Source organism: Carya illinoinensis, chromosome 6 (assembly GCF_018687715.1).
Source record: "Carya illinoinensis cultivar Pawnee chromosome 6, C.illinoinensisPawnee_v1, whole genome shotgun sequence".
Taxonomy (NCBI): domain Eukaryota; kingdom Viridiplantae; phylum Streptophyta; class Magnoliopsida; order Fagales; family Juglandaceae; genus Carya; species Carya illinoinensis.
Genome location: NC_056757.1, coordinates 14,333,100 through 14,350,073, shown reverse-complemented (window position 1 = coordinate 14,350,073; position 16,974 = coordinate 14,333,100). Strand labels below are relative to the sequence as shown.

At 33.2% G+C, this 16,974-nt stretch overlaps 1 protein-coding gene across 1 annotated transcript; it reads right to left on the bottom strand.

The window, feature by feature from the left end:
• Positions 1 to 9,017: 9,017 nt before the first annotated feature.
• LOC122314496 (delta(24)-sterol reductase) lies at positions 9,018 to 15,188 on the bottom strand. Its single transcript, XM_043130122.1, has 3 exons — positions 15,029 to 15,188; positions 11,092 to 12,362; positions 9,018 to 9,702 (listed from the first exon to the last, which is right to left on the bottom strand). Exons 2-3 carry the CDS (start codon positions 12,337 to 12,339, stop codon positions 9,247 to 9,249), a joined length of 1,704 nt encoding a protein of 567 aa, XP_042986056.1. The 5' UTR covers positions 12,340 to 12,362; positions 15,029 to 15,188; the 3' UTR covers positions 9,018 to 9,246.
• Positions 15,189 to 16,974: the final 1,786 nt, after the last annotated feature.

Here is a 16,974-nt window from a genome sequence, read left to right as displayed (position 1 = left end):
AGAGGGAAAGCCTTTTGTCATTTACTATGCTAGTAAAACTCTAAATAGTGCTCAGATGAATTACTTCACCACTGAAAAAGAGTTGCTAGTTGTAGTGTTTGCTTTGGATAAGTTTTGTGCTTACTTGATTGGTTCTCCTATTATTATTTTTACAGATCATGAAACCCTTAAGTACCTTCTCACAAAGAAGGATGCTAAGACACGATTGATACGATGGATTTTACTTTTGCAGGAATTTGACATCACCATCTGACCGGTGAAAAACTGCAAGTGCACAGTATCGTAGTTTTATAATAAAGTGGTAAGAAGAGTATCGTCCTCAGGGATTGGTACCTTACTCTTGCCAAATACCAAAATTATACTAATCTCAATTTTATCTAGAGGAATCGCTAAGGTTTTTGTAGTTGCAAATAAAACTAGATCAACTCAAAGAGAAATAAGCAAAGAAAATAAAACTGACTTTCAAAGATCAAATTCAATAGGGAAGAAAACTTCTAGGAAATCGATTTCACCATAATTCTTCACTATGCTTTTCTCATCCAGCTAATTTAACTTAAACCTCTTTTGTCTATTAGCAAAACTCTAATTCATCCAAAAGCCTCTTTCGATAGTCAATTGGAAGTGATTCTAGTTTATCAATTCACACAAGAGTATGCAAATTAAATAATCAAGAACGCAATAAGACCAATGATTTAATTACTACATAGGTTCATACAAGTCTTTCGATCTCTATACTTACCTATGCTGAAATATCCAAGATCTACCCTATGATTCCCTCTTTCGATAGCAAATCACAAGATTAATAATCATCTAATCAATGGACAGTTAATTAGAAGCATTAAACTCAGAATAAATCAGATAAACAAAGAGAAAATTGCATTAAATTAGCATGGACAAACAAGCATAGTTCGGAAATAGGTTACATCGTTTTCCTAGAATAAAGAAAATTTAGCTCATGCTAGAAATGGAATTCAACATAAACGAATTCACCATAATTGTTCTGAGAAGATGGTAAGAAGAAAATAAACACTGAAAAATCCTCCTTGCAGCCTCAACTCGTCGTCAAAAGCTCAAGGGAACGATTCAACGCTTTTCTCTCGTCCGTGCCCGTGTATGAATCCAACGTACGTGCAATAAATTGGAATTCCGTCTCCAAAACAAATGATTTGAATCCCTCTAGCTATGTTTTTCTCTCCCAAAGAGTGTTCTCCAGTCAAAACTCACGGCTCTAGAGTGAAAAATGGCTTTTATATGGTCCCACGGCGGAAAACCTAAAATCTGTCAAAATACGATGTTCGCTCGAGCGGGGTGTCGAGCGCACGTCGAGCGTTCGACTCTGCCTGATTTCGCTCGAGCGGCCAATGTCTCTGCTCAAGCGATCTTCGTTTTTCAGCAACCCGCTCGAGCTCCCTGTCGAGCGGCAGTCGAGCGTTTGAATCTGCCTGAATTCGCTCGAGCAGCCAAAAGCCTCCGCTCGAGCGAACTTGTAAAATCTGCAATATGAAATTTTGCAAGCCATCACCATCAAAGACAAGGAGTGGAGAACGTAGTGGCTTACCATCTCTCGAGGCTCACATTTGAGGACACCTCTGACCACCTACCAATCAGGGATGATTTTCCTAACGAGCATTTACTATCTATTACTTCTCTATCATGGTTTGCTCATATTGTGAATTATTTGGCTGTAGGTGAGATACCGGTGGATTGGAGCACTCAGGACAAGAGGAAGTTCATAACTGAAGTACGTAATTTCTATTGGGATGATCTTTTTATTTTCAAATACTGCCCTGACCAAATTTTAAGGCATTGCATCCCTAGTGAAGAGATTGCTAGCGTCTTGAAATTTTGTCACTCCAAGCTTGTAGGGGCCACTTTTCAATGAAGAAAACCGCTGCAAAAATTTTGCAGTGTGGATTTTATTGGCCCACCATATTTAAGGATGCAAACATCTATTGTCGCTCATATGAAAAATGTCAAAAGTTAGGAGTTATATTCCGTTGTAATATGATGCCCTTAAACCCAATTTTAGTGATTGAAATTTTTTATTGTTGGGGCATTGATTTTATGGGACCATTTCCTCCTTCTTTTTGGATATCAATATATTATTGTGGCAATAGATTATGTGTCAAAATGAGTAGAGGCAACAGTTTGTAAGAGCAATGATAATAGGACAGTAATTAAATTTCTCAAAGAGAATGTGTTATCTCGATTTGGTACACCACATGCTATCATTAGTGGTACACATTTTTACAACCGTTCTTTTGAGGCTTTGATGAAAAAATATGGGGTGGTACATAAGATCTCTACTGCCTACCAGCCCCAGACAAGTGGAGAGATAGAACTTGCAAACAGGAAAATTAAGCAAATTTTAGAAAGAACAGTCAACCCACATCGCAAAGATTGGTCTTTAAGACTAGTTGATGCACTTTGGGCCTACCGTAGAACTTTCAAAACTCCTTTAGGCATGTCACTTTATAGGCTTGTTTTGGGGAAGTCTTGCCACTTACCTATGGAGCTCGAGCATCAAGCTTATTGGGCCATCAAGCATTTCAATTTTGACATGGGAGAAGCAGGTAAGTTTAGAAAATTTCAGTTGACCAAGTTAGAGGAGTTGAGAAATGATGCTTATGAGAACTCTAGAATCTATAAGGCTAAAATGAAAGCGTTTCATGATAAAAAATATTTTGAGAAAAACGTTTAAGCCTACTAATCGAGTGTTCTTATATGATTCTAGACTCCAAAAGCACCCAGAAAAATTTCGGTCTAGGTGGACTAGCCCTTTTGTAGTAAAGAATGTTTTCGTAAATGGGGCAGTAGAAATAGAAAATCTTAAGTATGGTCGGATCGTTAAAGTAAATGGTCAACACCTTAAAGTATTAATTGATAGGCAAGTTTCAGAAGTGGAAGACATTCCACTTGTGGATCCAGTCTATCAACCTTGACCACATCATCCAGGTATGTTTTTCTTTATTTATTTTGTTTTGCTTTGTTTTTTTTTTTCCTCTTGTTTTCTTTCTTTTCCTTTTTGTTTGCTGTTGTTTTCTTTGTTTTTGTTTGTAGGTTAGTTTTATTCTATCAGTTCAAGTTATCATCTTTGGTGCGTAGCGAGTTACCCACGTCACTCATAAGGTGTATTCTACTATTTTCAGTTACTCCCCATTCAGTTTTGATTCTTAAACATTGAGGATAATGTTTCATTTAAATTGGGCGGTGGTGGTGCAAATTCAGTATTTAAAATGCTTGTTGGAACTCTGTGGCATATTTTAATGTGTCAATTTTTTTTAATTTGCATCACACATGCATCATTTTCACATGTGAATTAACCAAACCCACCATAATCATTTTTGCTAAAGCATTCACAGAACCCTTAATGCATTCATCCAAGCTTTGTGGTAAGATGTTGGTTTGACACATGTAGTTAGAGAACTCTTTTGCTTAAGTATTCATGTGAGTTTTAGAGATGATTGAGAGTCTACAAATGCAGTAAATTGTGATAAGCGTTCATTGATCTGTTGAATTGAGCACTTCTTTTGAGAATATCATTACATGGTTAGTGGTACAATGGTGGATAGACTTGGGATATGACAACTGTCTACTTAGGATTAATATTTGAGCCTTTCAAGCTATCTCTTTCCATCATAGACCCCTAGTAGCCAACTTTGAGCCGATAAATAGATGTAGCTTTTTCTTTTCATATGCCCATATCATCCATGCCTCTCCATATTGGAGTACAACCTATACACTGATTTTCTTACCTTTTTACTTCCAAGTGTATACTAGGTGTGGAATTTGTATTTTTTTCTTCTATTTTATCATTGTCAATTAAAAAAAAAAAGAGAGAGAGAAGAGTAGAAGTTGCAAAGTTTTCAATTGAGTGAGCTTCAAAAAAATCAAGGTTTGGTAGAAATGGAAAGAATACCAAAGTGGCATGTGTTTGTCCATCAAATTGTTGAAAAAAAAAAGAGAAGAGGAAGAAGAATGAAAAGCATTATTATTTGATGATCTGAAAAGTTGGAGAGTACATTAAGTGAGAAGTGTGGTCTATTGAGATATTTAATAAAATTCCCTTTGTATGTACTTGAAAGTTTTTGAATCCCTTTTCATCCTTTCTTTTTTCATATAGCCCCGAACCCAAGTCACGTTACAACCTTTTATATTGACCGTTCTGATCCTAAGTAAGCTGTTGGAAAGACTAGTGGAAGTCTCATTTGTTAGTGTTCCTATCATAAGATTAATGTTTGTTTGTTGCTTATAGATAATTGCCTAATTTTTCATGAGAATGTGTATACACCCATTGTCAACTCTATAGAGAGAGCCCTTACACGAAACACTATTATACCCATGAGTTATAGAGTTGAACCTTTTACTTGAGACGTTCTTGATGTTGCATGTGTCAAGGTTAGTGGTAAGATGATTATGGCTTGGAGAACACACACACACTCTATGAATTGCTATAGGTGGATTGATCTTAATGGGTTATTGGATTCCTTAAATTGTTTTGATATGTGAATATGGAAAGTGTGACTTGGTGGCTTTTGTGTGTGATTTTCTTTGGTCTCTTTTATTGTTTTGACATAAAAATTGCTAAGAACTAGGAATGAGTAAATTGGGGGGTGTGATGAGTGTGTGAAAGTGCACTCTAGATACCCTTTTATTGGATTAAAATACTAAAATGTGAATAGAAATCATATGAATTAATGTGTATTCTTGAATTGAGTTTCTATTTACGTTGCGATACTCCTAAGCTATTTTTTAATGTTTAATTTCAGAGTTTATAAAAGAGCAAGTCAAGCCCAGTCCAATTTAAAGGAGAACTTTCATAGGGTTTGGGAGCAATTTGGAAGAAAAGAAAAAAAAATCACAAAAGGAAACCACAAGAAGTCCAAGTCTGAAATTCGCTAGGAGACGGTCTGGATATACTTTAGTCTTTTGACTGTAACTTTTTACTCACATATGGGATTGATTCAATTCTTAATGCATTAGAAATATATCTTAAAGGGCTATAACTTTGTTTCTAATAAGGATTTTCAAATTCAAACTCCTAAAATGTGTACGTGGCTGCCAAGATAAGTCTTAAACTTTAGGCGATTTTTTTATACAGAAATTAAGAGGACATTATGGTTTCTTTCCTACCCTATATAAGCATATCATTAGCACGAAATAAAGGGAGAGAGGCACAAGAGGTAAATTTGAAGAAAGGAAAAAATCACTACTATAGCCACCGTTCACTTCAGTTTTCTGTGGAGATTTTTTTGTCTACTATATTTATGGGTAACTAAATTCTCAAGTAGGGCTAGGGATGAACTTGCACATTAGATGGTATTTCTAATTTATTTTTAATTTATGTATTTGATTTTCAATTACTAAAACTCTTTTATTTTATCATTCTCAATTCATTGTTGATGGTTTCTTCTCCGAATAATCATATAATTTATTCTATTTATGGATTCAGTCATGCTTTTTCTATTGAATGGATTAGTTCTTTGATTATGTTTGGATCAATTATTTATCTATATGATTTTTTTTTGTTGCAATATCGCTTCCTGAGTATATTGTCGTCGTTGGATTCTCTCAATAGGGATAGTAATTTACGTATTTTAAAAGTAATGAATGATTTTTCAAAGGGTTACATTTGATTTAATTTTAGTTTATAAATCTATACCTTCCGATTAAGAATTTCAGAAATTTAGTTCCTAATGGAATTATCCAATGAATTAAGAATAATTAAAATACCGGATTTGTGCAAGGGATTCCTAACGCTCTACTGTTCGTCAAATTTGAATACTTTTTCCGTTAATCATTTTGCTTCATTTTAATTTACATTTAAAATTAATCTTTGTTCTTCATTACTTATTTAATATTTTTCTTTAGCTTCTTTGTCCCTTTTGCTATTCTTTTAATTTGTCTCATTGAGAAATCGACACCCTAAAATTGTACTACAACTATGCGTTATTATTTGGACATAATCAGAACCTTATTATTTTCTCCATTACATTTTCTTCATTACATGGTAGTAAGGTGAATAGTTCCTCCAAATATCCAATTTTCTACCGCTTTGGGTCCCTCGTCCCTTTCAAAAGTTGGGGGGAGTAAGCGGCTAAATTTTAATTGACTAAATTTTAATACAATACTTTTGTGGTTGTACAGAGACCATGTTTAACTCATGTGATAGGGTTGTGCATCTGCGGATAGTCAAGCAGAACTCAAATCACTCTGTCACTAAAATGGTGTGCACTCAAACAGAAGCCACTACTATAATTTGTAGCAGCACCATAGACCACTATTGTATCCCGTAGAAGAGCCAAAGGCCACTATTATGTCTTTGCCATGGCCAAAGGCAACTATTATATCTCGTGGCAAGACTATAAATCAGAGCAAAACAGAATCAGAATCATCGAATCATACCCAGTAATAGAATCTAATACAAAATCAGAAAATCATGCTAAAGGTTTTTCATATATCACATCAAATCAAAACAAAGTATTGAACAACTCATATTAAAAATAGATTCAAAGCATCTTCAATTAATCATGCAAAGATTTTCAAATTTTATATTTGCTCTTTTTTTTCAAGTTCAGAAACAGAATGCTAAAAATAGCTCATGTATACACCATTATTTATGACAGATAATATTTTTCTCTTTTTATATGGATTTCATGAGTAATGCAGATAAATAACCGAGATTATTTTCAAGTTTTCTTTACATAACAAAACATGCATATTTTTCTTAAAATCTACCTCAGTCCATTCGTTTTGTGCAAATATAGCATCAGAACCCCACTTATCTTGACTTTTTAATTTCTCTTAATTTCCTCAAAATAGTGCCAAGGGAATATCAATAATCACCTATAAAATAGTCACATAACTTGCATAAATTTTCAATTGAATACAAACTTCATAATTAAAACCTGATATATAAAAATCTATATTTCCTTACTCTCTAAAAATCTTCGAAACCTTAAAATATCGACACTCTAAAATATTTTGATTTTCATATAATTTTTCCAAATAATATCATGATTAATTCCTAAAATCATATTAACTCCATAATATTAACATTAAAGTCATAAATCTAATATTCACGTGTCTAACTTTAAGATCTCGAAGTCCTGTCAATTTTCCTAAAATAGTCAAGGAATATTCTTCTTGAAAGCAAGTTTGCGCACCAAATTACGCGTCAAGACTAATCTATAAGACATCCATTTAATGAAATAGTGTGAATTGAAAATGGAAATAATTTTTATGAAATAGATGACATTTTCTTCTCTTAGTTTTATTTTTTTAAAATTCTTTTTCAATAAAAAAAATCAATGATATGCGATTTGATGCGTCAAATTGTTTATAATTAACAAGACTCAATAGTCAAACCTTTCATAAATCAATACTCCTGGTTAAACCCATAAACATAAGTGTAAGCCCATTAACAACACCAACTGAACTTAGAAATAAATCCAACTATGTGCAATCAAAACCGCCGAACTAGAGGAAAAAGCCCAACTTAATTTTGAACGTTCTATACGGTGTGTAACACTAAAGAGAAAAAGAGTGTGATGTTGTATACTAACCGAGATATATATATATATATATAGAGAGAGAGAGAGAGAGAGAGAGAGAGAGAGAGAGAGAGAGAGAGAGGGGGTCGTGCGGCATGGGTTCTCAGCTTGCTATAAGGGACATCTAAGGCTTATAGTGGATTTAAAAAAGCTACCAATTCTTACAAATAAATATACCATCCCAAAATGTTGCATCTTCTGGTGATGCATCCGACAAAACTTACCGATTCTAATTTTTTTTTTTATACTTAATTGTTAAAGAAGTATTTTTAAATGAATTTTTTCTTTTTTTAAAAAAAAAATTTAAATGGATTTAAAAATGTTTAAAAAAATATAAAGTAAATAAGTAGATTGCACTTCTCGATAGGAATTTTCGGGAGTCACCCCCGGTGGCTCTAGTAAACAAGTGCATTGTGCTCCTCTATTTTACATCCATCTATAGCAAACCCGCTACATGTAGAGATACTGTTTATCCTGTAAATATTTTTTTATTATCATATTTCTTTTTACTTTGATTTTCACAACTAAGCAAATTCTTTTTAGTTTTTCATCATTTAAAACACTTCTATTTCATTTTTTTTCCAAACAAATCTTGGAAATATTTTTGATCCAATGTTTTCATATTTGATTTTATTTTTAATTTTTATTTGGATTATATATATTTTTATTGTGTATAGGATTAAATTATATTAGTATATAAAAATATATTGCAAATATAAAAAAAATATATGGATATTGCAAATTTATTGGTAGTTAAAGAAACTGTTTAAAAAGAATAAAAAAAAGATTATTTAAATAATACAATGAAAAAATGAAAAAATAGATAAACTGATATATGATATAATTAAAAAATCGTTATATAAAATTAAAAAAATAAATTTGATGATATATTGTAAATAATAGGATAAAAGAACTTAGTGAACGTTCTAAAGTATTTTTTTCTTTTTCTTTTTTTTTTTTGGGTTTTATTCAAGGCGAGAAGATACCCGAACAAGAAATTTAACTTGACCCACCCAACTTTCTCGGAGAAGCACTCTTGTAATTGGAAAAATATAATTCCAAATACAATTATGCACTAATCTGTACACTAATGTAATGTGATTAATCAAAAAGTAAATTTTATTAAAAATAGTATTAATTTAAATTTTAAGTATAAATAAATCAATATTGATACACAGATTAGTGCACGATTGTACTTGTATGTAACAAAACTCCTTGCAATTACACCAGACTTTGTTCACCCTCCCCTCGTATCTTCACAACTAATATTTGCTACGAAAACGGAAAGTTGTGTTTGGCTAGTTTCCCTTTTTAAGGATTACTGACAGTATAAATGTCCTGGAACGCCAATTATGAAGTAGATGGTGACTAAAGGATTGGACCTATTACTCTAAATGGTAGTGACAATTTAATTTAACTAAGGCTTCCTGGTGCAAGAACTGAATATGCACTCTCAGACGCACAGAGGGAGAAAGCACAGATTAAACTTATTAAAAGCTACAAAGTCTAATCTAATCTGTTACAAGTCTCACAATAACCAATAAGCAAAATCAGCAAACTCAGTGTACATGGTATGTCGGAAACCACCACATCTGAGAAGCAGAGGGGAAATGAAATGAAATTGGAAGACAACCACAAATCAGCAGGTTAAAACCAGACCACCCACCAAATAGAATTCAAGTCTCACATCAAATCAGTCCACTGGTTCATCAACCTCAGCATAAGCAGTCTCTAGCTGAGCTTTCTCGGCTTCCTGAACCTCCTTTTCCGTCTTCCTCCCCTTCTTGGACTTGTAGTACACACTCATAAAGGTCCCCACAGCTCCATACTTCACCCTGCAGTGCTCATAGAGCCCAGCATCAAACATCCTCCAGAAGTTTTTCTCAGTCAGCTCAGATACTGCATACTGTGGCTGGAAACCATGATTTTCGATCAGCCAATTCTCCATTTGACGGACAGCCCCCGCACCATCAAAAACCTCGCCCCTCAAGACAGGGCCTGGTGAATAGTAGACCCCAACATCAGTGTACATCTGAGCATACTGTGTGTCTCCCTGTCTACGATGTAGCTCAAAGCCTGGTTCAGGATAAACCATAGTTTTGATAGGGAGCTTGTACATTCTGTGTGGGCAGAGCCAAATGGGGTATACCTGAGAATTTGATGAACAATAAATCAACTTAGCAAAATGAAAAACAAAAGAAAGTCATTGCATGCATCAACCCTACAATTATCCACAAGCCGATAACATTGCAGACTAGATTAGATTCAGCAATGGGAATGTATTTCCAAATGTCAGAACTGCACCACACAGCTAAAGATGTTCCTACCCTGATTCTTGGGAGTCAACTTCTCAATGCAGTCTCAACTATTTAAACAAGGGAAATAGTTGAGACTGCATAAACAAGGGCCTAGGTTGGGCCATTGCTTTAGATTTAAATGGTCTCAGCTTCCATGATTTCCTTGCAACAGTTTCTAGCTCTTAAATCGGTGTATTCGCATGTATACTTCCAGTGTACCTTAGCTATGCCTATCTTTATATCAATAAAATTTCTTCTTACTTATAAAAAAAAATAAAAATTAAAATAAAAAATAAATAAATAAATAAATAATTTAAACAATAATTTTTGTTTTTTTTGATAGGTAACCATTTAAGCAATAAAATAAGAATTGGGATCTTTGGGAGTCGAAAGATTATGCAAAAAGAATCACAAAAGATTTTGGGGTGTTGTTAGAATACGTTATATGGAATTCTCACCATATGCATACTGGGTTTTTGGAATGTTTTAAATGCCTAGAGTCATGTGAGTCTATTTAATGGGAAATTCTATATGGCAAGCCATCCCCAGTTTTATTTTGACATCAAAATGTCTATTCTTTCTCCCTAATATGTTTACTTCATTTAGTTCTTCTTTATTTCAAACCTTGCATTGAGTTACATCACTTCTTCATCCAAACCTTACAAATTAATGATGTCTATGTTTAATAAAGATGTCTCTCTCAGCTTCCCTCAAAACAAAAACCCCATTTTAACTTATCTTAAAATGAATGCTCTATGCTCCATCTTCACTTATATTAATATCACTTTAGAGGCTGAATATACAACCTTACACAAGTCGTACAGTTGATTTTGTTCTGAAGTTCTCATATTCAAAACTTTCTTCTAACACACTCAACCTAAAACAAAAGGGGTCAAAAAGCAACAGCCTGATATGTCAGCTTATTGCAGTTTGCTATTAGAGCCACATAATACACCAGTTACTTAATCTCCTATTATTGGTGGTGATGGCACCAAAGAAAACCAGCATGATCATCTTAAAGGATAGATATATAAGAATATTTTCTCTTAATCCCTTCCTTTATTTCCTTAAGTCATCCTCATATAGCTACGTCCCATCTTAATCCCTTCCTTTCTCTCCTTAAGTCATCCTAGCTATGATGATACGTGGATATAACTGAGTTCTAACATAAATTTGGCCAGAATTCAACATAATTGAAATATTGGAAATAAATTAAACTATATAGTGGGAAAAAGAACTACCTCCATCTCTTGGTGTACCCACTCTAGAGCATCCCCGACCTTGTAAAGGGGAACAAGCATGTCCTGAATTACATGCATCTCATGGTAATAGTTCCTGATTGCTTCACCTTGAGTAGCTTTGAGCAAAGAAACCTTCGGAGGCATTAACCAGCCAAAGAGAAACCTAAACCAAAATTGATCTGCAAATGGAAGGATAAGCTTTCCCTCCCAGTACAGACATCTAGTGTGCCTATGGTAATAATCCCTGGTTGGAATGTACTCCACAAACTCCCCTCTCTTTAGAGCCATCTGTGCATGCTGGTAAAACCATGGTTTGAACCACCACCCAACACGGTTGATCACATTTCCCTTCTTCTTGGCCTCTTCATTTGATGCATACCTACCAGTCATGCATACAGCTTCAGTCGGAGAATAAATCATGGTCTCAACAAAATCTGGAACCTTCTCGGGATTATCCTGGTCTCCATCTCTGGGAGCAAAGGAATCTATATATGCCTGTGCAACTTCCTTTAGATTACCCACAACAGGCTTGTATGTAAGCCTCATGTATTCCTTAATAGGTATAAGCTTGATCTCAGCAGAGACAAGAAGCCCCAGTGTTCCCTGAGACCATGGAATGGCATAGAAAAGATCGGAGTACTCGTTGTCCTTCGTAGCTCTGACAACACGGCCATCAGCCAGAACAATCTCATAGGCCACAACAGTATCAGAAAACAGGCCATAGATGTGAGAGCTTCCTTCAATACCATAGCCGTTAATGAGGCCACCAACAGTAAGGTCATCAAGTTCGGCAATCACTGCAAGGGCCAGGTTCATTGGGACTGCAACCCTGGAGATTTGCCCCATGTTGACTAGGGGCTCAACTCTAGCAATCATTCTATCTTTGTCAATTTCAAGGATATTGCGAAAGGCAGATAAATCAACCTCAAAATGCCTAGCGCGCTTATAGTCAACATTGCGCATTCCAACAGCAATCCATGGTTTCCTTGCTGTGCAGACAAGACCATCCGTTGAGGCATTCCTCTGTTTGAGTCGTTTTACAACCTTCTTGACATTTTCATCATGCTCCTTCTGACGCTGCTTGAAAGACTTCATCTCAGATTTAACATCCCCAAGATATGTGAGGAAGTAAAGGGTGAAGGAGATGGGGAGAACAACGAAAATAACAATAATCCATCGGAATTGAACAAAATAGTCCACCCAGATCTTCTTCCTCTTTGGACGCAGGGGGGCCTTGAGATCAGACATTGAAGGAGTGAAAGCAACTTTTTCTGTATAATGGAATAAAATGAAATGATTGAGTAATGAATTGAATAAAATACAGATTTGATTTTAAGACCTTCAAAGATACATCCCATCAAAGATACATAAATGATATTTTATACAAAGAACAGATTTGCTTTGAAATATAAAATGAGACAAAAAGGATTTTAAGCAATTTCATAAAAAGACTTCATTTAAAAGCTGAAGAGTGTAAATACACTTAAATTCCAAGTTCCTAGAAGTGTTTTTTTTTTATTAAAAAAAAAAAGAATCTAGAGTAAAAAATAACTGAATACGTAGCCACAGCTCTCAAGTTGTAGCTAACCACAACAACAAAAAGTGATTAGATAATCAACGCTCAGGTAGCTGAACCACAAGATTTCATCTTAAGTGCCACTTATTTCACACTATGAAGATCCTGATGTGCGCCCCACATCCAGTAAAGGTCTGCGAAAGACGTGACCATTCTCTGATTCTTGGACGATTTTGACAAAACGTAAAGCAATAGCAAGATGCAAGCTAATGTCGTGGGGAGTCATTGATATCTTTTTAATTTTTAAAGTAAATAAACTAGAAAGAAGGCAAGATTTTATACAGCTAAAATAAGCTTTTACGCTTTAAGAATGAAATTACATGATACATATAAGATTACCCGATCATTTAATTCTAAAAGATAGGGTAAAGGAATTAGCTTTCTCACATGTATCAATTATAATACTCGCAAACTCACCCATCGAGTAATCTAAAACATGCATTGATCAATCTACACAATTCAAGATGCAAAAGGCTATCAGTGACAATTTTCCATTTGCTTGTATATGTTTTATACTGGCCAAATAAGCAATTAGACAAGGCTGAGTTTTTATAAATTGTGCAGATCTGATCTGACATTCATCTGTTGAAAGACATACCCATACTTAATATAACAAGGTTCTGATGATTTGCAGCAAGACCAAATCTGAAGATAAAAGAAGCATTGACTCTGATAGAGGCCATAATATCACACAATCATAGGCCTTAAAAGTGTAAAAAACCATTTGCAATTGCACCATGGATTCCCCAACTAAATAAAGATGACCATTTTTTCCATCTTCAGCAGCAGAGAATATAGCCATATGGGCCATAAATTCCATGTAAGAATTAAACATCAAATAATTGATAACAAAGACTGTTTTACAAAGAAAAATATAAGATGCTCTGACACATAGCATAATGTAGAGAATTTTTCTTTTTTTTTTTTATAAGTACAATGAAAAATTTAAAAATTGTTCAACAAAGCAGCCATAATAAACAAAGACTAAAATTTTTCTAGTACAACCGATCACAATCAACCTCTATCACGTCCCAATCAAACAATTCGCTCAAGAACTAGTCACAATCAACCACAAAAATACTTCAGCTACAAGTGAAAATGCAACCTGAAAAAGAATTACCATCTAATGACAGTTAAAATTTGCAGTTAGTCAAACACAGGAATCCTGGCTTTTTACCCTTTAATTTTCGCCGAGTGGTAACAAATCAGACCCTCGACAAAACTACAACCCATGACCTACCTGACCCACCACCACGTTCTTATGAAAGTTGAAAATGTGATTTGGCCCAAAGCCCAATGGACAGAGATAATGCGTGGGCCATCACTTCAGCTTTAGCATCAGAAAGCTTGTCTTCTAACTCAGTAAAAGGTGGAAATCCAATTCATGTTTTCACGTTATCAACATCTCAAAAACAAAGGGGACGGCATTATGCCAATTAGATCTGGTCAATAAGAATGGTCACAACTGCATGCATCCGTAGCCGCGATTTAAAAAATTAAAAAAAAATTAAAAATTAAAAAATTAAAAAATTAAAAAAAAAAAAAAAAAAAAAAAAGAGAGAGAAAAAAGACAAGAACTACGAGGAAAAGAAAAGCAATGTGAATGTTAAAGGCAGAATCTGCAGATTCAAAAAAATCTGCATAAAAATAAAAGACAATCACTTTAACCAGAGGAAGGATAACATTCTATACATAAGCATGAATAATTTAAACTCAAAAACAGTGAGACCGAAGTAGCATCCATGCATAATCCATTGTTGGGATACATGGTACAAACCTATAAAATGGGACTGCAAATGCCACTTCTAGCAGAGATCTATTACTACCTAAAGTTAAAAACAACGACATGCTATTTGGGCAAATTATAAAATAAAAACAAAACAAAAGCGCATAAACATGACTTTTTACAGCAAGGTTTTTCCCATACAGACAAAGCAGTAATTAACAACAGGACCCAAAAAAAAAAAAAAAAAAAAGCACATTTGAAAAAGCATATTTGAAAAAAAAAAACCCAAAAATTTTCAGAAACTAGATCTTAGAACTACTGCTTCAAGATGTAAACTACGGTCGGGCTGGATTCCGAGAAAAGGTAGTACTGCAGTAAAAGGAAAGGATATTTTTGTAAGCAGAATGAAACTAGAGGTATGAAACAGCGGCCTATATTGTGTTTGAGAAATTGGAAAGGAAAAGAAAAGACAAGCAGCGGCTTCCTCAACTTGAGACTCTTTCGACTGACTCTGAAACTGAATCAGTTAAAACCATAATACTCGGAACTTCATTTTCCTACTCCCCTTTCCCTCGGGTTTAGCAATGGAAGAAAGCCAACAAAATCACAAAGTAGCACACAGAGAGAGAGAGAACCTGAAAAAAGTAAGCAAAAGGGCCAGTTCAGGATCTGTAGTATGGGAACCGTGAAGGAATGAACATATAAGAAGCGAGAGCGAGCGATAGCACGAGGGGAAACGGAGTGAACTATTTTCGGCCGAACCAACAGTTGTCCTCTTTTTTAACCCTAATTTAAGTTATTTTATTTTATTTTATTAAAATAAAAGGTTGCGAGACCCATCCGGCATCCTCCCACGTGAAAGAAAGAACATTTTGTTTCTTTATTAAAGACGGAGAAATCGAAGACGAGAGGGTTCCGGCTTTTGGATTCACAAATCATGTTATCTTATTTTATTATAATTATTTTAATTTTTTTATAAAATAAAATAAAAAATTTAATTTTTTTAAATTTTAAAATAATAATAATATTTTATTCGACTTTTATATAAAATCATATCATCTTATCTCATTATTCGAATAGACGCTTAGAACATTAGCATTGATTTTTCTATATATAAATATAAATTCATATGTTTTGAAAATAGTCGTTATTATTTAAGAAAAATTTTCACATTAAATTATTTATTTTTGAGTTAAAATAATAATAAAATATTATTTTATTATTATTTTTATTCTTAAAATTAATTTATATATATTGCAATGAGCTGCCACTATATACATTTGACATTGATAATATAAATATAATAATAAAGAAATATAATTTTTTTTATATATTATATTAAAAATATAATATAATGATAAAAAATATATATAATATATATTATAATAATAAAATGAAGGCGAAGACGTTAGGTGAAGGTCAAGGTTTTGTTGTCCTCTTGAGAGAACGAGAAGAGTTGTGAGAAAGAGTAAGAGGAGAGAGAAAAAAATTAACAAAATAGTATTTGATGAGTGAATGGTATATTTTTAAAAATGTATTGATATTGTTTATAGCTATTAAAATATTTTTATATACATAATTCAATATAGTTAATTTAATTATTTAACTATATAAAGATGTGTTTGCATTTATATATAGATAAACAAATGCAATGCTTAACAAAAAAAAAAAAAAACCAATGCAATGTTGTTAGAGCATCTCATTAGCTTGATCAAATAAGGATATTGGCCAAAATTTGAATTATGTGTGTAAAAAAGACTCACATTAGATTGGATAAATTTAAAATATTTTACATTTTTGTTACAGTTATTTGCTAAAAATAGAAAACTACTTTCATTCACTAAAAATATTACTTTCTCACTCTTGTATTTTCATTTCTATAATTTTATTTTACTAATTAAAATTTTAAAATATTCTACACTTTCATTTCAAAGGATTAAATGGCCTTTGAGAGTATGTTTTTTAATATTAATTTAATTATAATATAATTATTAATAATATTAAATTGATAGAATTATAAAATGTGATAAAAATAAATTTTTTAAAAGAAATATTAATTTAATAATATTTTATTATTATATAGAGAATGAATAGTTAATTTAACGTGAAGATTGAATTTAAATAAAATAAGTAAATGTAAAAAAAAAATTGATATTAGTAAAGATAAATTTGACTAAACTAACGAGATATTCTTGGCAGACTTACCCCCGTAGGGCCGTAAGATTCGCTGGCGCTCACGTTGGACTCGCTCACCACCCCATCCCTCCAGGTACAGGCTGCAGCCTTCTCTGTTTTCTCGTGTTTTTGTTTTTTTTGCTTTTTTTTTTTTTTATTCTTTTTAATCAATATTAATTTTTACTTTAGATTTCTCGCTCATAATTTTTGTATATATTTTTTGTATCCAAGTCTGTTAATATTATAATTTTACAATTTATTGGTTCACAGCATTTAATATGATAAAGTATATTGTATTTAAACATTTAAATAGAATATTTAAGTTTCATGAAAAAATCTCTCACTTAAATGATATATTTAGGAGCAATGCTAGTGGTCGTGGCACAAGGTGCCCATATCATTTGGG